Raw genomic sequence first — 23,575 nt, 5'->3', positions numbered from 1 at the left:
CAATCATGTTTGAAAATCTAGTTAAAAAGCATCAAAACCACGGAGGCAGCTGGTAAGATTCGATCATGGCGCAGAGCATAATTATAGTGATCCACTGTGCGCTTAAACGCCGGCTGCGCGCTTCTGCGTAATGTGCCACGTTAGCGCAAATGTTTGTTTAGTCTTCTATTGAATGTAATTTACTAGAGCACTACTATTTAAGAAATATATTTATTTATTGGTGTATTTTCAATGAATTCTTGTAGTTATGAAGTTAACTTTTAATGAATTAATTTTGTAAGTTGAGTTAATTATGGAGCCATGAATTTAATTGTTGATTAATATTATTTATTTATTGTTGTATTTATTGTGGTAAATTGATAAAATATTATGTCTTGTATAGGTTTTACATAACCAGCACCTTGCCATCACTATTTAAACCTCTCAAGAAATTGAATAAACAGAACAATACAGAGAATTGTGTCTGGATGGTGTGTGAATTCCTGCTTGGAAAACTCCGTGGATGCTTTCCTCTTTCAAGTGGGGCATAATTACTTGACAATGAGGGGTTGAGTGATTCATAAATAGCACTACCTAGTTGTGTAATACACAGTCCACCACTGAGATAGATAGAGATAGATAGAGAGATAGATAAAAACTGGGAAGTGAGATGTCTTAGAAAGCTTAAAGTTGGGGTTAAAGCGGCTTCTCTGCTAAGTTAGTTTTTTTTTATCAAATGCATATCCACATGAATCAAACAGGAAGAAAAAAGATGAAAATAAAAAAAATAAAGTTTGTTTTGTTGAGGGCAGCAAACTTTCCACTCTCACCGGTAGCCATGTTATCGCTTGCTGTTTCGTGGGTGCTATGATGTTGCAAACACAAAAGCAAAGAAACTGAAACTAATACTCACAAAGGGGATTACTATGTGTTTTTGTAATTGAATGAGAATAGGGAACTTTGAGCAGCACCAACAAAAAAACCTTCACAAAAACTATTAACATATAAACAACTAAAAAAAATGATCATTTTCTTCTTTATTGGTCTCACAAAAAGAGCAATTATTTTCTTGAAAACCAAAACGTTCGTGTAACATTTCCTTGCAGTGGTGAACAGCATTAATGATTGATGATATTTGACAAACTGTCATCTTAACTTGCATACTTTTATTCTTTTGCGTAATACTGTGACATTGAATTGCTTTTGGAAGATGTGGGAAACAGTTTTCTAACAGACAAAGATCGTTTGAAAGTTTTGAATTAACCGATTGACCATCAAGTAACAGAGATGGAAGTTGAACTTGAATATTATGTACAAGGCTGGAGGACATTCAAATCAAAGGCTGAGGGACTGCTTTTATCACATTGTTATATTGTTTTCTATCATTTATTTTAAACACACTAGAAAGTTTCAAACTAGATAGAATAGAATAGAATGCCTTTATTGTGACTGTGCACATGTACAATTTACATCATACGCGTATACAATGAAATGAAAAAAAGCCACTCACTATTCAGTGCTAAAATGCATAAGAAAATAATTTCACAGAAATAATAGAATAATAAAATTATTTCACAAAAATGAAGAATACAATAATGTTTCCATTATCGTTCATAATGTGTAAAAACGACCAAATGCCATTATCAATGCAGTTTTTGTAAAATATTGATTTGCTCCTTCAAAAAATATACCAACAGTTCCATATGGGAGTGTTGTGTGTGCTACAGTTATGTTTGAATATGAGTTTCTAGTACAGTAACACCCGCTAATGATGAACTTTTGTCCATCCATTTTTTATGCCTTTCTCCAGGCAGCTGTTTGGTTCTCCAGTTGAAACCTCCAGAGAGCCTGTTTTCTTGGTTTCTAAGAAGTTGTGAAACAGTCCTGGCAGCAACATGAAAACACTCCTGGAATCCTGACAAAAGCTGTGTCTGATCAGTTGCTCCACGCCCACAGTCAGCTGCTCATTTGACTCGCAGCTTCCTCCTTTGAATGAAGGAGGTGACTGACTGAGGTTTTTAGGAAAAATGAAACTCTGTGCGGGGAGGAAGTTAGAAAGGACACTAACCCCACAGCGAACAGGACACACAGCCAACTGACAAGAGGTAAATATTTACTCTACATGCAGGTTTTTTAGATGAAAGCTCAACACAGCTTTCAGACGTTGGTAATTATTCAAACTGCAGTTTGGGGATTGTTCAGTCTGTCACGGGTGATAGATAAAGATCATGTCTTCCTGGTGTTGAGGTCAAAATCAGGCTGTAATTCAGTTGGTAACATGTTGGTGTTAAAAAAGTGTGCAGGTAAAATCTGAAAATGCAAGACTTTGATCTTTCAAGATTTTTTTTTAGACAAAAGATGTATTTCTATGTAAATCCTGTGCAAATCTAAAAAAAATTAAATAAAAAAAAAACTAATTAAAAATGTCTATTAAATTGTAAAACTGTGGCAAAAGTTCTAATTTGTCAGTCTAAACAGTAAGCAATATTATTTTTCATGATAACACAGCTATAGTTCCGACATTTTGGTGTGTATGTAAGGCATGTAAGCTACTTTTGAGACGACTATGTCTTGAAAAATCTCTCTCTCTCTCTCTCTCTCTCTCTCTCTCTCTCTCTCTCTCTCTCTATATCTTCTTCTTTCTCTTTCGGCTTTTCCCATCAGGGGTCGCCACAGCGAATCATCCTCTTCCACCTCACTCTATCATGAACATCTTCTACCCTAACGTTAGCCAACTTCATGTCCTCTGTTAAGACATCCATGTATCTCCTCTTTGGCCGTCCTCTTGCCCTCCTGCCAGGCAGCTCCATCTCCAACATCCTTCTACCAATATATCCACTATCCCTCCTCTGAACATGTCCAAACCATCTCAGTCTGGCTTCTCTGACTTTGTCGCTAACACAGGCAACATGAGCCGTCCCTCTGATGTACTCGTTCCTTATCCTGTCTAACCTGGTCACTCCTAAGGAGAACCTCAACATCTTCATCTCCGCTACCTCCATCTCAGCCTCTTGTCTCTGTCTCACTGCTACCGTCTCTAACCCATAGAGCAGAGCTGGTCTCACCACTGTCTTGTACACCTTTCCTTTGAGTCTTGCTGGCACTCTTCTGTCACACAACACTCCTGACACTTTCCTCCAACCGCTCCAACCTGCCTGCACTCGCCTCTTCACCTCTTTTCCACAATCCCCATCACACTGAACTGTTGACCCCAAGTACTTAAACTCCTGCACCTTCTTCACCTCAGTCCCCTGTAACCTAACGCTTCTACCTTGATCCCTCTCGTTCAGACACATGTATTCTGTCTTACTACGACTGACCTTCATGCCTCTTCTTTCCAGAGCAAACCTCCACCTCTCTAGCTGTTCCTCCACCTGCTCTCTACTCTCACTGCAAATTACGATGTCATCCGCAAACATCATTGTCCAGGGAGATTCCTGTCTTACCTCGTCTGTCAGCCTGTCCATCAGCATAGCAAACAAAAAGGACTCAAAGCTGATCCTTGGTGTAGTCCCATCTCCACCTTGAACTCCTCTGTCTGACCTACAGCACATCTCACCACCGTCATACTTCTCTCATACATGTCCTGAACTACTCTGACATACTTCTCTGCCACTCCAGACGACCTCATACAGTACCACAGCTCCTCCCTCGGCACCCTGTCATACGCCTTCTCTAAATCTACGAACACACAATGCAGCTCCTTCTGACCTTCTCTGTACTTTTCCATCAACATTCTCAAAGCAAAAATGGCATCAGTGGTGCTCTTACGGGGCATGAAACCATACTGCTGCTCACAGATCTCCACCTTCTTCCTAAGCCTGGCTTCCACTACTCTTTCCCACAGCTTCATTGTGTGGCTCATCAACTTTATTCCTCTATAGTTGCTGCAGTTTTGCGTGTCACCCTTGTTCTTAAAGATCGGGACCAGAACGCTTCTCCTCCATTCCTCAGGCATCTTCTCACTCTCTAAAATCCTATTGAACAACCTTGTTAGAAATTCCACTGCTGTCTCTCCTAGGCACTTCCATACCTCCACAGGTACGTCATCAGGACCAACGGCCTTTCCGCTCTTCATCCTTTTCAGAGCCTTCCTAACCTCATCCTTTCCAATCTCTGCTACTTCCTGCTCCACAACAACCACATCTTCCTCCCTTCTTTCCCTGTCATTTTCCTCGTTCATCAGCTCCTCAAAATACTCCTTCCATCTTTTCTGTACACTCTCCTGGGTTGTTAGCACCTTTCCATCTCTGTCCTTAATCACCCTTATCTGTTGCACGTCCTTCCCATCTCTGTCTCTCTGTCTGGCTAGCCTGTACAAGTCCTTCTCTCCTTCCTTTGTGTCTAACCTGTCATAAAGCTCATCGTAAGCTTTCTGTTTGGCCTTTGCCACCTCTCTCTTCACTCTACGCTGCGCTTCCTTGTACTCCTGTCTACCTTCCTCAGTCCTTTTTACATCCCACTTCCTTTTAGCCAACCTCTTCCTCTGGACGCAGTCCTGTATTTCCTCATTCCACCACCAAGTCTCTTTACCGTCTTTCCTCTTTCCAGATGACACACCTAGCACCTTCCTACCTGTTTCCCTGATAATCTCTGCTGTAGTTTCCCAGTCCTCTGGAAGCTCATCCTGACCACCCAGGACCTGCCTCAACTTCTGCCTAAATTCCTCACAAGTTTCTTCATTCTGTAGCTTCCACCACTTGGTCTTCTTTTCTGTTTTCCCTCTCTTCTTCTTCCTGACCTCCAGAGTCATCTTACACACCACCATGCGGTGCTGTCTGGCTACACTCTCTCCTACCACCACTTTGCAGTCATTAACCTCTCTCAAATGACCTCGTCTACATAGGATGTAGTCCACCTGAGTACTCCTACCTCCACTTCTGTATGTCACTCTATGTTTCTCTCTCTTCTGGAAGTAAGTGTTGACTACAGCCATTTCCATCCTCTTCGCAAAGTCCACCACCATCTGTCCCTCCAGATTCCTTTCCTTCACACCAAACCTGCCCATCACCTCCTCATCACCTCTGTTGCCCTCACCAACATGCCCATTAAAGTCTGCTCCAATAACAACTCTCTCTCCTCTGGGGATACTCTCTATGACCTCATCCAACTCACTCCAGAATCTCTCCTTCACTTCTAACTCACAGCCAACCTGTGGCGCATACCCACTGACTACATTCACCATCACCCCTTCAATTTCTAACTTTAGGCTCATCATCCTGTCTGAGACTCTTTTCACCTCTAGAACACTGTTTACAAACTCCCCCTTCAGGATCACTCCTACCCCGTTTCTCTTCCTATCAACACCATGATAGAACAGTTTGTATCCTCCTCCAATACTACGTGCCTTGCTGCCCTTCCACCTTGTCTCCTGCACACACAGTACATCTACCTTCCTTCTCTCCATCATGTCTGCCAGCTCTCTGCCTTTCCCTGTCATTGTGCCAACGTTAAGAGTCCCTATTCTCAAACCTATGTTCCTGCCTTTTCCCTTCTCTCTCTGGCCACGGACCCTTCTGCCTCCCCTCTTTCTTCGACCAACAGTAGTCAAATTTCCACCGACACCCTGTAGGTTAACAGCATCGGTGGCGGTCGTTGTTAACCCGGGCCTCGACCGATCCGGTATGTCTAAATCTTTCTCGTGGATGATTCGCATGGTTATTTTGGCAATTTTTACGCCGGATGCCCTTCCTGACGCAACCCTCTCTATTTATCCGGGCTTGGGACCGGCACAGAAGTTACTGGCTTGCAACCCCTGTGGCTAGATTCTCTCTCTCTCTCTCTCTCTATATATATATATATATATATATATATATATATATATATGTACCTGGGTAGCTCGGTTGGTAAGGTGCAGGACTGTCATGCAGGAAACCCGGGTTCGATTCCCAGAACAATTAATGGAACGGAACGAACAATTAATGGTAATGGAAATAATGGCAATGAAATGGGGCTATTACCATGGAAATGGGGCAATTACCATAACAATGACGGGCAATTAACATCACCCAGTGAGGGTCCTTGGGCAAGAGCCTTAACGCTAATTCCTACCTCACAACATGAGAGACAATTAACCACATGTCATGCCGGCTCAGACGTCGCCCGGCCAAACAAGCTCTGCGTCAGGTGCTGAGGGACCAGAGCACCCTGATGGAAAGTGGGCTTCTGGAACAAGATGGAAATGGACTAGAGGTTCTGTTAGAATGCTACTACTCAAGTAATTCCACCCAGAGGGGTTGCATTCCACATGCAGAGAATGTGGAATGGATGCTTCGAAACCCACAATCAAGGCTAACTGCCAAACAACTGGTAGCCCAGTGCTCTAACATACACAAACGGCAACTCCTATCACAACTTGAGATTGAAACGATACAATACAATGCCACGGGAGAGAGTCAAAGAGGAGGTTATACCACACTCCCACCCTGAGATTGGGTACACAGCCCCAACAACCACAATTACGCTGAGCAAGGCAGCAACTGACCTAAAAGGCAAGATCATGTTTACAATGAACACTAGGCAACCCCGACACCAGCTACAACGGTTAAGTGATGTACCGCCTGAAAGTCTACTGGAAACTGTGAATGAAGCATTGAGGGCAATTCCTACTACAATCATCACAGAAACCAATGAACTGGTTTACACTTCAGCAGCAGTGATCTTTGAGATGCTTGGCTACAAGAGCAACCATGGAAGAAAACAGTACCCACAATGGAAGCAACGGTTAGAGGCCAAAATCAAGGCAACTCGGAAGGATGTGAGTAAGCTGACAGAGGCTCAAAGAGACCAAATGAGAAAGCAAGTACCTAAGAGATACAGCCAGATGCCCATACCTGAAGCACTGGAAACTGCCAAACAAAGGCTTCTAGCCTTGAGCAGCCGCCTAAAGAGGTACACAAGAGACAATGAAGCCAGACGAATAAACAGGCTCTTCGCAACTCAACCTGCAAAACTGTACGCTCAGTGGCAGGGTCAAAACAGCCGAGCAGACCCACCAAGGCTAGAAACTGAACAGTACTGGAAAAGTATATGGGAGAAAGAGACAGCACATAACAGCAATGCCCATTGGCTGGTCTCTGAGAAAAGAACATAGCAACCTCCATGATCAGAATCCAGTAACCATCACAGTGGCAGACATCCAAGAAAGAGTCTCAGGTAGGAAGAACTGGACAGCACCGGGCCCTGACATGATACATGCCTACTGGCCAAAGAAACTCACCGCACTACATGAGCTCCTGGCAGCACAAATGAACCAGCTGCTAAGAGATGGGACTCACCCCGAATGGCTAACGGAAGGGCGAACGATCCTGATCCAGAAGGATCCTTCAAAGGGTGCAGTCCCATCCAACTACCGGCCAATAACCTGTCTCTCCACAACATGGAAGCTCATGTCAGGCATCATTGCAACCAAGATAAATAGGTACATGGATCAATTCATGAATAACACACAGAAGGTAGAGACTCCAGAGGAGCCAAACACCAACTCCTGGTCGACAGAACAGTCGCTCAAGACTGTAAGTCACGACACACCAACCTGTGCACAGCCTGGATTGATTCCAAGAGGGCCTGTGACTCAATGCCACACACATGGATCACTGAATGCTTGGAGCTGTACAACATCAACAGGACTCTAAGAGCTTTCATAGGAAACTCAATGAAGCTGTGGAAAACCACCCTTGAAGCCAATGGGAAGTCACTTGCACAAGTTTCCATCAAATGTGGGATCTACCAAGGTGATGCTCTGTCCCCACTGCTGTTCTGCATAGGTCTAAACCCCCTCAGCCAAATAATCAACAAGACTGGCTATGGATACTGACTCAGAAATGGGGCCAACTTCAGTCACCTACAGGGATGACATCAAGCTATATGCCAAGAGAGAACGTTACATTGACTCCCTGATCCACACCACCAGGATCTACAGTACTTACATTGGGATGTCATTCGGGCTCGAGAAATGCAGCCGGATGGTGACTAAGAGAGGCAAGGTAATCCACACAGGAGAGGTCTCACTCCCAGAAGGAACAATAGCAGACATTGAGGACAGTTACAAGTACCTTGGAATTCCGCAGGCAAATGGCAACCTGGAGCAGGCAACACAGAAAGCTGCAACAGCTAAATACCTCAAACGAGTAAGGCATGTCCTGAGAAGCCAGCTCAATGGCAAGAAACAAGACCTGGACAATAAACAGCTACGCACTGCCAGTTATCAGATATCCTGCAGGAATAATAAGATGGCCAAAGGAAGAGATACAGAGCACGGATGTTTAGACATGAAAGCTCCTCACCATGCATGGATGGTTCCATCCCAAATCCAGCATCCTGAAACTGTATGCTAGCCGCAAGGAAGGAGGCCGAGGACTAGTGAGCGTGGAAGCCACTATCCTGGATGAAACATCCAAGATGTATGAATACATCAAGCTCAATGCCCCAACTGACGGGATGCTCAGTGAATGTTTCAGGCTATGGCGAGCAGAGGCTACAGTGCTGGAGGACATATCCTTATGGGAGGACAAACCTCTGCATGGGATGTACCAACGGACCATAACTGAAGTGGCTGATATCAAGAAGTCCTACCAATGGCTAGAAAGGGCTGGACTACATGTCAGCACTGAAGCACTCATCCTGGCAGCTCAGGAACAAGCCCTGAGCACCAGAACCATAGAGGCTCAGATCTACCACACCAGACAAGACCCAAGGTGTAGGCTGTGCAAAGAGGTGCCTGAAACAATCCAGCACATAACTTCAGGGTGTAAGATGCTGGCAGGGAAAGCATACATGGAGCGCCACAATCAAGTGGCTGGAATAATATACAGGAACATGTGTGCAGAATATGGACTGGAAACCCCAAGGTCAAAATAGGTAGAGAATGAGAGGGCAAAGATCCTGTGGGACTTCCAGATCCAGACTGATAGAATGCTAATGGCGAACAACCAGACATTGTAGTGGTGGATAAAGAACAGAGGAAAGCCGTCGTGGTGGATGCGGCATTGCCATGCGATGGGAACATCAGGAAGAAGGAACATAACAAACTGAAAAAATCCCAGGGACTCAGAGAAGAACGAACGAAAGTAAAGGTGACAGTGGTGCCCGTGGTAATTAGAGCATTCAGGGCAGAAACCCCCAAGCTGGAGGAGTGGCTGCAACAGATACCTGGAAAGACCTCAGACTTCTCAGTCCAGAAAAGCGCAGTGCTAGGAACAGCTAAGATACTGCAGGACCCTCAAGCTCCCAGGCCTCTGGTAGAGGACCCAAGCTTGGGTGAGAAACCACCTGCGGAAGGGTGAGAGGGGCATTTTCTTTTTTTACAAAAAGAGTTTTCTTTATTTTCATGACTATGAAAATTGTAGAGTCATACTGAAGGCATCAAAACTATGAATTAACACATATGGAATCATATACAAAACAAAATAGTGATAAACAACTGAAAAGATGTCATATTCTAGGTTCTTCAAAGTAGCCACCTTTTGCTTTTGATTACTGCTTTGCACACTCTTGGCATTCTCTTGATGAGCTTCAAGAGGTAGTCACCTAAAATGGTCTTCCAACAGTCCTGAAGGAGTCCCAGAGATGCTTAAAACTTGTTGGCCCTTTTGCCTTCACTCTGCAGTCCAGCTCACCCCAAACCATCTCCATTGGGTTCAGGTCCGGTGACTGGAGGCCAGGTCATCTGGCGCATCACCCCATCACTCTCCTTCTTGGTCAAATAGCCCGTAAACTGCCTGGAGGTGTGTTTGGAGTCATTGTCCTGTTGAAAAATAGAAGATGGTCAAACTATACGCAAACGGGATGGAATAGCATGCCACTGCAAGACGCTGTGCTAGCCATGCTGGTTCAGTATGCCTTCAATTTTGAATAAATCCCCAACAGTGTCACCAGCAAAGCACCCCCACACCATCACACCTCCTCCTCCATGCTTCACGGTGGTAACTAGGAATGTAGAGTCCATCTGTTCACCTTTTCAGCGTCACACAAAGACACGGTGGTTGGAACCAAAAATCTCAAATTTGGACTCATCAGACCAAAGCACAGATTTCCATGGTCTGATGTCCATTCCTTGTGTTATTTAGCCCAAAAAAGTCTCTTCTGCTTGTTGCCTTTCTATAGCAGTAGTTTCCTAGCAGATATTCTACCATGAAGGTGTGATTCACACAGTCTCCTTTTAACAGTTGTTGTAGAGATGTGTCTGCTGCTTGAACTCTGCGTGCCATTGACCTGCTCTCTAATCTGAGCTGCTGTTATCCTGCGATTTCTGAGGCTGGTGACTCAGATGAATTTATCCTCCGCAGCAGGGGTGACTCTTGGTCTTCCTTTCCTGGGGCGGTCCACATGTGAGTCAGTTTCTTTGTAGGTCTTAATGTAGGCCTGGGCAAAAAATTGATTGAATGAATTATTTCGAATTTTTTGTTGCGGCAATTTAAAAAATAACTAAATCGAGTTTTTGTGTAATGGCGCATTTTTGGCTCCCCAGAGCTTCCGTAGTGCTAGTTTCACACGGCAGTATGGCAAGCGACAAACAACAAGATCATAGCACACACGAAACAGCAAGCGATAACATGGCTACCGGGGAGAGTGGGAAGTTTGTTCTCAAGAAAGGAATAAAATAATCTGTTGCTTGGAACTGGTATGGGTTTGCTGCGACAGACGTGGAGGAAAAGACGCCACCCTGCAACATTTGTGCAGGCTCTCACTCACTCTCGCGTAGGCACGCGCTTTTTCCTCACACGCAGCGCGCTGAGACACATACACATACTCATTCTACAACACCTATATAGTTAGTTACTTAGTTAGATAGTTAGTAGCTAGTTTTTAATGTTACTTGTTAATAAAGAATAGTGCGTTGTAATTAAAGCTGTAAAGCTTTGCCTATAGCCAAAGACATGGTACCCATATATATCGTGGAGAAGACAGGGTTAATTAATTTAATTAAAACCTTAGCCCCCCGATATGAGCTGTATTGTTAATCCTTTAGAAAATGGTGAAGGTGAATGTTTTTGTCTCCTTTTAGTCTAGACTACAAAGTGTGACTCAAAACACAGCCAGGACTTTAATTCCAAGAGTGTGTTTATTTATTTATTATTCATCCCAGAAATTGGGGTTACATTTGTCTTGCAATTGATTAAATACAGGCAAAATTTGCTTTAACTTGTCTGCCATTTGTACTTATTGCTTTTCTTAAGAAGGGGGGAAAAATCATAAATCAAAATAAAAAAATAAGATCTGAGATTTTATTTTTAGGCCATATCGCCCAACCCTAGCTTGATGATTTTTGTGACTGCACTTGGGGACAGTTTACAAGTTTTCCCATTTTTTTGAACTGACTGACCATTTTTCAAAGTAATGATGGCAACTGGTCTTTATGTACTTAGCAACTTTGTATGTGTATGTATACATCTGTTTTAATCTAGATAGATAAATTCCAGACATGTTGTATAAAATATCCCTGTACAATATGCTTAAAAATGCATCCTAACAATCTGACACGTATGAGACAAGAAAACTGTTTGGCTTCTACAACAAACATGTTTGGAGTTGAGAGGAGCTGATGAGAGTCTGATGGTTAGCATTTCAATTTGACACACATAAAGCGCAAAGCGAGGCAAATGAAAATGCATTACACCAATGGGGCGCTGTTTTGCAATGTCATTTGAATTTTGACACAAAAGCAGCATGGCGTTTTACAATGCAATAGATTTTAAGTCACTTTAAATAAATTTTAAGTAAACCATGTATTGAAATGACAATTTTTAATATTGACTTGTAAAAAGCAAAATATTGACTTGTGAATTGTAAATTATTTGAATTATTGAACAATTTAAAATGCAAACGATTTTGTTTTTATTTAATATTTTCTTTTCTTAATTGTCAGATTGAATTGTAAATATTGATATTGAACTCTAAATTGCAAAATGTTTTTTTTTTATATTCCAAGCCTGAATTGCATATTGAATTGTCAAATACAAAATGCATTTTTAAATTGCATAATCAAATTGCAAATTGCATTGTCAATTGAGAATAGCATATGACTTTCAATTATGACTCCCAAAAACTCCCATGTAATTTAGACTAAATATAGGCGTTCTGTTAGTTTTTTCACATCTCCATTTGAACAGTGGCATAGACCCCATATGTTGCAACTTTTTTTGTGTCATTTTTCATTCTGCTGTCTCTATTCTAATGAAAGCAGGTAATGTGTTGAACCATGTTCATACTATACAAGGTTATTATTTTAATAAATAAAATTGAATGAAATATGCATCTTGTTTGTGCAAAGCTAAAATGTTTGATTGGTCTCAAAATGTCCTTTAGTGCTTTATCTCAGCATCTTCAAGGCAAGGCAAGGCAAGGCAAGTTTATTTGTATAGCACAATTCGTACACAAAGTAATTCAAGGTGCTTCACAAAGCAGAAAAATGCATTAAAATCACAATACATCATAGAAATAATCAACATAAAATTTACTTTAAAAGAAAAGAAAAAAAAAATATTTAAAAATAAAGGAAGGAAAGAAAAGTGCAGATAGGACCTTTCAGTCATATACACGGCTAAACAGAAATGTTTTAAGTCTAGATTTGAACATGAACACAGAAGAGGCCTGTCTTACGCCTTCAGGGAGGCTGTTCCAGATTTTAGCTGCAGAATATTGAAACGCTGATTCCCCTTGTTTAGTTCTGACTCTGGGTATCAACAGGAGGCCGGCCCCTGAGGTCCTCAGAGTACGAGATGGTTCATATGGCACTAACATGTCAGAGATGTATTTTGGTGCGTGGCCATGGAGAGACTTGTACACAAGCAGAGCTGCTTTGAAGTCTATTCTTTGAGGTACAGGGAGCCAGTGCAAAGACCTGAGCACAGGACTAATGTGATCATACTTCCTGGTTTTGGTCAGGACTCGAGCAGCAGCATTCTGGATGTACTGAAGCTGTTTTACAGCTCGTTTGGAGAGGCCGGTGAGTAGGCCGTTACAGTAGTCTAACCTACTGGAGACAAATGCATGAATAAGTATCTCCAGGTCTGGCTTTGACACTATGTTTTTGATTTTGGCAATGTTTTTCAGGTGGTAAAATGCCGCTGATGTTACTGACTTGATATGGCTGCTAAAGTTCAGGTCTGAGTCCATGATTACCCCTAGATTTCTGACTTGATTTGAAGGTTTAAGAGACAGAGAATGAAGGTAGCTGCTGACAATTTCTCTTTGTTTCTGTGGGCCAAAAACAATAACTTCGGTCTTGTCTGAGTTTAGCTGGAGAAAGTTGTTCTGCATCCACGCACTGATCTGTTGGAGGCAGTGGCTGAGTGAATCCACCGGCCCATATTCACCTGTTGTCAGTGACACATAGATCTGAGTATCATCTGCATAGTTGTGATAAGATATGTTATTACTGCGTATTAACTGCCCTAGTGGCAGCATGTAGAGGTTGAACAGAAGGGGTCCCAGGATCGATCCCTGGGGCACACCACAATTCAAGCCCATGTAGTCTGAGACACAACTCCCAATTTCAACAAAATATTTCCTGTCTTCCAGATAAGACTTGAGCCAACTTAGGGCAGATCCAGAGATGCCAACCCAGTCTTGGAGTCTGTGCAAAAGGATCCCATGATCAACAGTATCAAAGGCAGCGCTCAGGTCTAGCAGGATTAAGACAGAGACTTTTCCATCATCAGTGTTCAGGCGGATGTCATTGGTTACCTTGATAAGAGCAGTTTCTGTGCTATGATGGGGTCTAAAACCTGACTGGAAAACAACAAACGAATTGTTTAATAAGAGAAAGTCAGTGAGCTGTTGGTAGACAACTTTTTCAAGGACTTTTCCTAAAAATGGCAGATTAGAGATAGGTCTGTAATTATTCAGTACAGTGGGATCAAGACCGCTCTTTTTCAGGAGGGGTTTAATGACTGCGGTTTTTAAGGCCTCTGGAAATATTCCAGATTGAAGAGATGTTAACTATTTGAGTAATTGATGGCAACACACTGTTCAAGACAGACTTTAGAAATCTAGTGGGTAACACATCAAGGCAGCATGTAGACGAGCTCAGACGGGTGATGGTCTCTTGGACAATTTGGTCAGTGACAGGTACAAAGTGAGTCAGCTTAGAGTGAGTAGGTGGCCGTTGGATAGTTTTATGTGTTGTGGAGTTGATGGCTTTTTTAATGCTCTGAACCTTGTCATTGAAAAATACAGCAAACTCATTACATTTGGGTGTACAAACCAGTTCTATTGGTAGCTGGGTTGGAGGGTTAGTTAATCTGTTAACTGTTGTGAACAGGATACGAGAGTTGCTGCTGCAACTTCCAATTATTTCAGAGAAGTACCTTTCCCTTGTTCTGCATAAGATCTGGTTGTAAGCGTACAACTCCGCCTTATATATTCCATAATAATCTTCACACACATGCATGTTCACAGGAAATGCTATTTTTAATTGTTTTCTTTTCCTGACCCACTAACTGAGTTCTGTTTTGGACCCTGTTTCATCCAAGCTTTTCCCTGTCACTGAGACTGCTTAAAAGACCCACACCATCAGCCCTCCACCACTGTGCCTGCCAGTGGATATTTTTTTAAACAGTCACTTTTCTGTAAAGGAAATAAACTATGAAATTCTTAAGTCAAAAGTACGCATGAGGCCTCTCAAGTTTAACACTCAAAAAAGACCTGAAATTATTGTATTAGCTGCTTGTTCAGTCGAGCTTTATGTTTCTTTAAAGCAGAAGAGGCTTTCAGCATAAACCTTTGCAGGAGTCTGACCTTTAAGGAAACAGAAATACCACATTTGATTTTTTCCCATTTCCGTTAAAAATGGAAATCCTGTTTCAGATGGTAAATATCTAGAAAAAACGTTTTTATTTCCCAGCTAGAAATTGCTGAATAACCTTCTTTTTAGCGTCTTGCTATTTCATTTAAATACATTGTGCTGCTGTATTATGCAAGATTTGTTTTTGTCAAATAGCTACTTAATGGAATGTCTTAATTGTTTTACTATGTAAAATGTGAAACATATTTGTGTCATTTTAAAGTATTTTCATGTTTGTTTTACTGACTTTTGAAAGCAGGTGATGATCAGGATGAGTCCAGCACATCAGCATGTGTGATTCATGTGTGCAATCTGCCATGCAGACAGGAGAGTCTTGTGTGTTTGAGGAGGAAGAGGAGGTGAGGCTCCGTTTGATAGCTGTGCTTTTTTCTGTAGTAATATGAGCCTCCAGGTGTGTCCCTGCTGCGGCTGGTCCAAAGTCACCTCCTATCGAGGCCTGAGGATCCACCAGGGCAAGATGGGATGCACTCCGAAAGGGATGAGGGTGATGGAACACCAGCAGCAGTACTTGTGTGAAAAGAAGATTCAGTGGAACTCAACACTGGATGTTGACTGCGTTGTCAAAATTGGTTAGTTAAAATGTGTGAAGATTTTTCAACAAGGAAAAAAAAATCAAAGCAGGGAACTGGTTTTGAAAACATGTTTTATATTTTGAACAGAAAGCCTAGATGTTCCTGACCCGAGCCTCCAGGTCTGTCACTGTGGGTGGACCAAAATAACCACCTATCAGGGGTTACTGATTCATCAGGGGAGGATGGGATGCACCTTGAAGGGAGCAATGATCCCAGAGAAAGAGAAATATGACTCCAGACATAACACAGAAGAGAAGGAACATCAGTGGAAACCTCTTCCAGAGGTACCTAAGGAGATCTAAAGTGGAAGACCTCAGGTTCTTATATTAGACATCAACAAAATAAAAAAATAATTTTTCTGGTATCTTGACAGATTTTTCCAGAAGGACTGAGGGGAAGCTGCAGAAAGAGCTCTGCTGCAGCAAAGATTGAATACTGTAGGTGTCATGTTAAATGTGAAACCACAAGTCTGTGCTGCAGCCCAAATGTGACTTTCTGCTCTTCTAACAGCTTCTCCAGAACCTCCACACTCAACCCAGAGAGAATACTCAGCTCGGTACCTGCAGCCCCCGCAGGCCCTCGCCCAGGTCAGGAAAAGCTCTTTTCATTTTTTAGAAATCATCAGAATTATCATTTCTAGAGAGAAGATTTGAATATGTGAGAATATTTGAAAAGGTGATGAATTTAAGGCCAAATCCGAATTCTTTCCTTACAGCATCTCCTTCAATCATATCATCAATAGTTGCTTGTCAGCTACGTTAGTGCGGAGCTGCTAGCACTCAGAAATACATAACATCGGTTTTATAACTTTATAAAGGTCATGTCAAAACAGGAAAAGCGCTTCTTCTCCACGGCACAGAGCGACACCGAACACACTAATGACGGAGGGCTCGGCATTCCTCTGCTGGGTTAGCCCTTATAAAACTCTACCCCTTCAAATGCCCTTACAGTTGGAGGGGTAGGGAGAAGCCGTAGGGGAAGAATTGATTCCGCCTAAGTGTCTGATTAATACGTCTGTAGTGATGAGGACTTTAATCAGGCCTGTTGTGCTGTATAGCAGTGGTCCCTAACCTCGGACCGCAGACCGATATCGATCCATGGGTTACTTGCAGTCTGTAGACCAAAAAAAAACACACGGTACCTTAGATAATATCCATTTTGTTTATTTTGGGATTCAGAAGGAATTTTTATTTTGGAATACTACCAGATTCTATCTTTGACCTACTCTTATCGCATATCAAGTCATTTATCTCAGTCACATGTCTTAAATCTATTCGCTACCTTCTTGAAGCGGCTTCACTGACCACTAAATTTAAACCCCAAAGCTAACAAAGTTTGTGAAAAAACAAGCTTCTTTGTAAAGTTTCTTTGGGAAGAAAAGAGCCATTGAGCAAATGGAGGAAGAGTCTTCAACTTCAAAGAAAAAGAAAATTGTTATTTATGGACCAAACCAGTAGTTGTCCTTATCGATTTATGGCGGCAGGTGTTGTTTCCACGACCACTTTGCATAATATGTGGAGACTTACTTATGTGTTATACTCACTTTTGAAAACCGGAAGCTTAAATAATTGAAGGCCAACTACAGCCTCATACAGACTGGTCTGTGAAAATATTGTCTGACATTAAATGTTCGTGGCCTAAAAAAAGTTGGAGAGCACTGCTGTGGAGAGCTAAGTCTGAGAACAAAGCTCAGTATAGGGTTTTACTCATTAATCACTCCCAACCCCCACCTATGACCATGAGCTTCTTCTCCTCATGGAGAGGAACCAGATGAGGAGATAAGACATTTTTACCACCATGAAGCACTACTGGCGTTTCTAAATGGGGGTACAGTAGACCCAGGAGAGAACACGTCAGCTGGTCTGGCTACACACCAGTGTCCTCCTAGAATGAAAAGAGTGGTTGATGGATGTATAGATAAATGGATGATGGAAGAATCTTTGGACAAATGGATGGTTTAAAGCTGAATAGATTGATGGATGGGAGGATGGATTACTGATGCTTTACAACTCTGTGTTCTGTCTGGTTTTGTTAGAAGGCAGTCAGTGAAGAAATGCAGATCCACCACAGAATAAAGAGGGAACCAGAATCACGTATGCTAAAAGTTCATTCAATATAAGTGAATTTGCTGGAATCCGCTTATGAAGATCTCCTTCCATTGCAGCTCCTGTCTGGAGAACTGCTGAACAAGCTCCTGAGCTTTTGCCCAAAAACACAGATCCGCCTGTGGTATGGCCCACGAATCCATATGTGGTGCAGCCCAAAATTAGAGATCAATTTGTGGACCAGCGGGAGACCAAAGATCCACCTATAGTCCAGTCCATGAACAAAAATCCACCTGTGGTTATGCCTATGAACAAAAATCCACCTATGGTCTGTCTCAAGACTATATATACACCTTTGGTATGCCCCATGAATCCACAGGTGGCCCTGCCCAAGAGCAGATGTCCACCTGTGGTCTTGTCCAAAAACAAAGATACATCTGTGCTCCTGCCCAAGACCACAGATCCACCTATAGTGTTATTCAAGAACTCAGATCCATCTGTAGCTTTGTCCAAGAACAGAGATCCATCCTTACAGGGGGAGTTCTGGTGGAACTCCAGAATGCTTTGTAGATAAAACAGTCGCTTAGAGAAGAAAAAGAGAACTGGAAACAAAAGTAAACATTGGAATCATTTCATTTTGATTTGCTTGTACAGAATCCTTTATGAAACATGAAATCTGTGAACAGTTTAAACGATTTTAAGTTTAAAAGTTGAGAACAGGCTGTAGGACAGCAGATTAAAGTACAGAATGTTTACCTGGAGTTCAGCATAAAAGAAGTGTAAAACCAAACCAAGCTTGATTTAAAAAATACTCTGGACTTTATCAAAATGTTAAAAAAAAAAAATCTAAAGAAAAATATTACCTGAGAGACTTAATCCCTCCTGTACTGAAGACATCAGTCTCCACCATGGGTTCTGGATGTGGATGATCGCAGAGAGCACACTGGTCAAGTATGTGATAACTCTCCAAGCAATGACAGACCAGATGATGACCATTTCCTGTTTGTTCTTTAATCTGGATTCGGATTTACAGACTTGCATATGTGTATTTCTGTTTGTGTGTGGTTCTAAAACAGAAAAAAGAAAACTAATAATACAATTATAATGAACCAAATCCAAAATAATAAGTCTTGATATAGTTAAACTCCCACAATCTGTCACACATCTAGGTGTGCCAAATTTGTTCTCTGCATTTGACCCATCCCCTGGGGGAGCAGTGATCTGCAGACACAGTCACGCTCAGGAACCATTTGTTGGATTAACCCACCAATCCAACCCCTTAATGCTCAGTGTCAAGCAGGGAGGCATTAGGTCCCTTTTTTTAAGTATTTGGTATGACTTGGCCTGGATTTGAACTCATGACATTCCAGTCACAGGGGAGACACTCTACCACAAGGCCACTGAGCTAATAACAACTTAGCCTGTTATATATGCACATTACAAACATTCCACAAACCTCTATAGCATTAATATTCAAAAATATTATACCCATAAAACGTATTATATTAACTGGAGGAAATAAATCAAAGAAACTTCTAACCAAAATTAGCTTAACTTGTTAAGTTAGCAGAAAATGTCCACACCAATAAACAAACATATTTTTCCCAAATATAAAGACAAAAAATGGGCTCACCGCTCTCATGGACGCACACTCAAGCTAATAAAACTGAACTGCACTGGAAACATCGCTATTTGCGCCTCTGTTTACAAATTATGATTCTATCAACTCAGAAAACAGCTGTGCCCTCTAGTGGCAAACTTTAGAACAACGCCTCAGTCCACTCTTCAGAACAACTACAGTGGGTCCTCGAACGCCCAACGACAACTAAGCTGCCTCTCATCATCGTTAAGTCCACCATTGAAAAGACTCCAACTCATCGCATGTAGTCTGGTTGACAGCCTACATTTTGCATGGAGGTGAAAACAAATATCTCTGGTTGGCACCAATAAGCCTCTTAAACACATTTAAGGTCCTTCCCATTCAGTGAGTTGATGTTCCAAGTCCAGATGGTTACAGTCTATCTCTGGGCTGTCGAGGCACCCACCCTTAACTACCTCCCAAATCTCACAACCCTGCTCCTCCTGGTCCTGGCCGGGTCCCGTTGGAGGAGACCGTGTCTGGCCCTTGTGGTCTTTCCTGGCACCAGACTAGGACACCAGGTGCTAAGCTGCAGACCACAACCCTCTGCTTATTCTCATGTCAGTCTGGGTGATGTAGAAGACATTAAGTTTAATGTTTCTACTGCCACTTGGCCTGGTGGGCACAATAAGAAGGTACATACTCAATAAAGCAGCAGATTCCACTCTTTTAAATAAAAAAACATTCATTAAAAGTTACAAAAGTTCAACAATAAAAAGTAGTCTGTAAAGTAGGTAACAGTAATTGGAATAGGTTCCAGCAACCTCATGACTAAAGGGATCAAGTTAAATGCAATACACTTACTGTAACACCCCCAAAACTTTGTTAAATCTTTCGAAGAAATGCTTTTCCTTCCACAGGCTCAACTTCAAAGCACCAAAGCAGAGTTGGAACAGAAGATTGCAATGAGAAGAGCAAAGGTGGATGAAGTTGATGCAGCTCTCAAAGTTTGCATGGTGAGCTGCAAAAGGGGGAAATAAGAAAACTCAACACAATGCAGCATTTACACACTGATAAAAAGAATGATTTGATGCTGTGCAGGGTTTAGAATCATTAATCAATAATTTGTTCATATATGGTCTTTTCTGTCAGTCCTGGGCAGCTTTTAATTTCTGTCAGGCATTGGCACATACATTTTGGATTATTTTCCCTTCTACAGGACCAGTTGGAGAACGAGTTGTGTGATGTGGAAGCCATCTACACAAGACTGTCTAAAATCCTGGAGACCGCCCAGGCAGCAATGTTGAAGCCACTGAAAGAACGGAGGCACCTGCTGAAAAAAGAAGCAAAGGAGTTAAAGGATGAGCTAGACTCAGAGATCAACAAACTCCAGGTTGCAGTCTCTGAACTGGAAAACATTTCAGCGCTTCATGATCACATCCTTTTCCTCCAGGTGATTTTTTTAGTCTTCTAGTCTCAATCAGTGTAACGATATTGAGTGTAGAATAACGCCCTTATCACCTGATTAGATGAACATTACACATGGCAAAGTTCCACAACATTTGATAGATTCTAAAGAACTGAAAATGGTCTTTTATTAAATTTGCTGCATTTCATATTTACTGAAATCAAAAGCTATTCCAATTAAAAACATCATAATAGGTCAGGTGACATTTGAACATATGTAGAACCACTAATTTTGGAGCAGCTTTACAATTCGTGCAGGGTTGCTGGAGCCAGCCCACATACTGTTAAGTGAAGGCGGGGTACACCCTGAATATGTTGCTTGTCTGTTGCAGGACCTCTTTTTGTTCTCCATCACATAATAATTTTTTCCTGCTGCTTTAGTGCTTTTCTGGTGCATATTGTTTCTCTTTGTTGTCCTTCTAATCTACCATCATTAGGCAGACCAAGCTGTGAGACAGCATGGTCAATTTCCAGTCCCTATTCACATCAGTAATTAACCTGCATCAAATGGTTCGTCTGCTCCTGCTTAGGATGACTTCCTTGTTGATGAATGATATGATGTAATTTGTTGTAGGACTGAATTTGACTGGTGGATTTTTAGATCTGTAATGCTGCCGGCTGTTTCCAGCAGTGGCGTGAGGCTGTTCCTCTGCTTCTGTTTGTCAGAGATACCCTTCACTCTCCAACCAGGATGACATGAAGGACTGGACGAAGGTGCAGCTCAACACATCGCTTTCCTTCGGCTCCTTGAGAAAAACCACAGAGGCGCTGATAGAAAAGTTTCAGCAGGAACTGGACCGACTGAGCTCCATTGGTGAGTTTGTAGAGGTCAAAAGTCATCAGTCAAAATGTTGACTCAAGTACTTAAACATATTTCTTTGCCTCACAGAGCTCAAGAGACTTTCAACATTAAGAGGTCAGTTATGCAAATAATTTAGGAAAAAATGTTCAGCATAGATTTTTCTGTAAATAATTTCTGAGTTTGGACTCAACAGAGGACGTAAAGCTGGATCCGAGCACCGCTCACAAACGTCTTGTTCTCTCTGAAGACGGGAAAGAAGTGTTAGACTCAGGAGAAGACCAGGAAATTTCTGATTCTCCCGGCAGGTTTGATCTGTTCGGCAGCGTTCTGGGGCTCAACGCCTTCTCCTCCGGCAGGTCGTACTGGGAGGTGGAGGTCGGCAACAAGACAGGGTGGGATCTGGGTGTGACAACAGGAGGTGCCAGCCGTAAAGGCAAACTCACGCTGAGTCCTGAAAAGGGGTACTGGGTTCTGGTTCATTATGAGGAGGAGAAGTATGCGGCCATGACGGCTGTGCCGCTTAGTCTGTTCCCGAAAGAAAAACCCACCAAAGTGGGTTTGTTTGTGGACTATGAGGAAGGCCTGCTCTCCTTCTATGATGTGAGAGCTCAGTCTCATATCTACTCCTTCACTGGGTGCTCTTTCAAAGAGGAGCTTTACCCGTATTTCAGTCCTCATGTGAGAGTGGAGGAGAAAAACAACCAACCTTTGATTATTTGCAGTTAAAACAATGTGAAAATGAAATGCACGTTGAATGGAAACATTGGTGCTCCATTTCTGTTGGTGAGGATGAGATTGAGTCAGATTGAGGTACATCCATGACCAGAACATCTTTCAGTAAAAAAGAGGCCTGGTTACGGCAGATATACTTTACATTACAGTGGGTCCTGGAAATATTCTGGTTACCTTTCACAGTCTCGCTGTTTTTCTATTTTTTACAGCAATTTTAAATGTTTTTTTTTCTCAAGGATGTATTGTGTTCTTCTTCATCCTGATTGGTTGTTGACAATCTACTGTGCAGAATGTGGTCAGTTTGCCAAATCTACGTAGTAATCTACTACGTGATCAATCACAATGAAATCTTTGTTTTTATTTTATAATACTGGCCTTATTTTTCTATGAAGGTTTAAACTTTCAGACTTTTAACAAAAGAGTAAAGTGTGAAAATGTTTGCGTCTGTCTGACAAAAGTGAATAAAGTTTGTAGTGAGGAGTTTTACTCTTTTGCTCAGTTGCTTAGATATAATGTTTGATGATTGCTTTAAAATTTACAAATAAACTCCTCACATGAACTCAGTTAGGCTAAATGTGCACTCTCAGGTTTGACAATGACTTGGTGAATGTGGTAGCAAAGAGGTGAAAGCATTTAACAAAAGAGTTTTATTCATCCCGTTTTTATTTTTTGAACAGAGCTAATTTCATGTTATTCTTAACCAATCAATTGATGTGAAGTTTGTGATGTTCTTGCAGGCTGGTTTAATGAAGTGTATTGGGAATAGATCAGGTTTTATTCCTGCTTACTATGTGTGGTGCTTTCCCTTAAAAATGTCACTTTTTTTGGTACATTTATTTTGATGAATAAACTTGTTTTCTTCCAAATAAAATCTGGGGGGTATTCCAGAAAGCAGGTTATGCTAGCTCCCACGATAAGTTTGAGGCTAAGGAAGTTTTCGGTTCCAGAAATGGAGATATGTTTCAGGGTAGGTCAAGTTACCATGGCAACTCATGCTCTGAACATAACCTGGTCGGGAGCAGGTTTAGTTGAAGCTTAGTTTGTTTACAGAGAGGTGAAGCAGCATGGCGTGTCCATTTGAAGATGATTTAGTGGATGAAGAAGCTCAGATAATACTTTTTCCACCATGAGAGGATGATAAGACCACATATGGATGTTGGAAAGATAAACTTTTTTACTTTGATCTAACTTAATTATTTGCTTCAGTTAAGATAAATCATTTTTTTGTTAGGTCACCTTAAAAATAACACGTAGTTTTGAGACAATTATTTTCCTTTCGTTCAAATTAATTCAATTAAGTAGGTGTAACTTTGGTGCTGCCGTTGGATCGGCACCGCAAGGGATTCTGGGATATCATTCCCTTTGCCTGTTTGGACGGATTTGGGTTTAAGTGTGGGTTTTTTACAAAATGTGTTTAGTCATTTAGCTGTTTTACTGTGTTTCACCGTGTTTTGCCGAGCTATTTTGTCCTACTATGCTTACGTCTCTGCACCATGAGTGAAAGTCAAGGAGAGGTTGATGAGTTTATATAACACCCCTACCACTTAAAGCTGATTGATAATGATGGAAAATTCTTTAATGAGTTTTTGCACT

The 23,575-nt window shown here is 41.8% G+C and overlaps 1 protein-coding gene across 2 annotated transcripts; it reads left to right on the top strand.

Moving 5' to 3' along the window:
- The first annotated feature begins 1,862 nt into the window (after window positions 1-1,862).
- LOC101164100 (zinc-binding protein A33) lies at window positions 1,863-22,853 on the top strand. 2 transcript variants are annotated; one of them, XM_023966362.2, is made up of 12 exons: window positions 1,863-2,084; window positions 15,161-15,354; window positions 15,445-15,641; window positions 15,731-15,794; window positions 15,868-15,944; window positions 17,393-17,450; window positions 17,522-17,586; window positions 19,902-19,997; window positions 20,201-20,434; window positions 21,115-21,262; window positions 21,338-21,364; window positions 21,444-22,853. In XM_023966362.2, the coding sequence occupies exons 2-12, from the start codon at window positions 15,165-15,167 to the stop codon at window positions 21,974-21,976; spliced, it is 1,689 nt and encodes a 562-aa protein (XP_023822130.1). In that variant the 5' UTR covers window positions 1,863-2,084; window positions 15,161-15,164; the 3' UTR covers window positions 21,977-22,853. The 2 variants fall into 2 exon arrangements, with proteins under 2 accessions (XP_023822130.1, XP_023822131.1); XM_023966363.2 differs by lacking the exons at window positions 17,393-17,450; window positions 17,522-17,586 and having other exon boundaries at window positions 1,878-2,084.
- The last annotated feature ends 722 nt before the right edge of the window (window positions 22,854-23,575 follow it).

This window comes from Oryzias latipes, chromosome 18 (genome assembly GCF_053564925.1).
Source record: "Oryzias latipes strain Hd-rR chromosome 18, Olatipes_Hd-rR_3.1".
Classification (NCBI taxonomy): domain Eukaryota; kingdom Metazoa; phylum Chordata; class Actinopteri; order Beloniformes; family Adrianichthyidae; genus Oryzias; species Oryzias latipes.
Note: the sequence above shows the minus strand (reverse complement) of the source record. Positions and strands in the feature narration are given on the sequence as shown.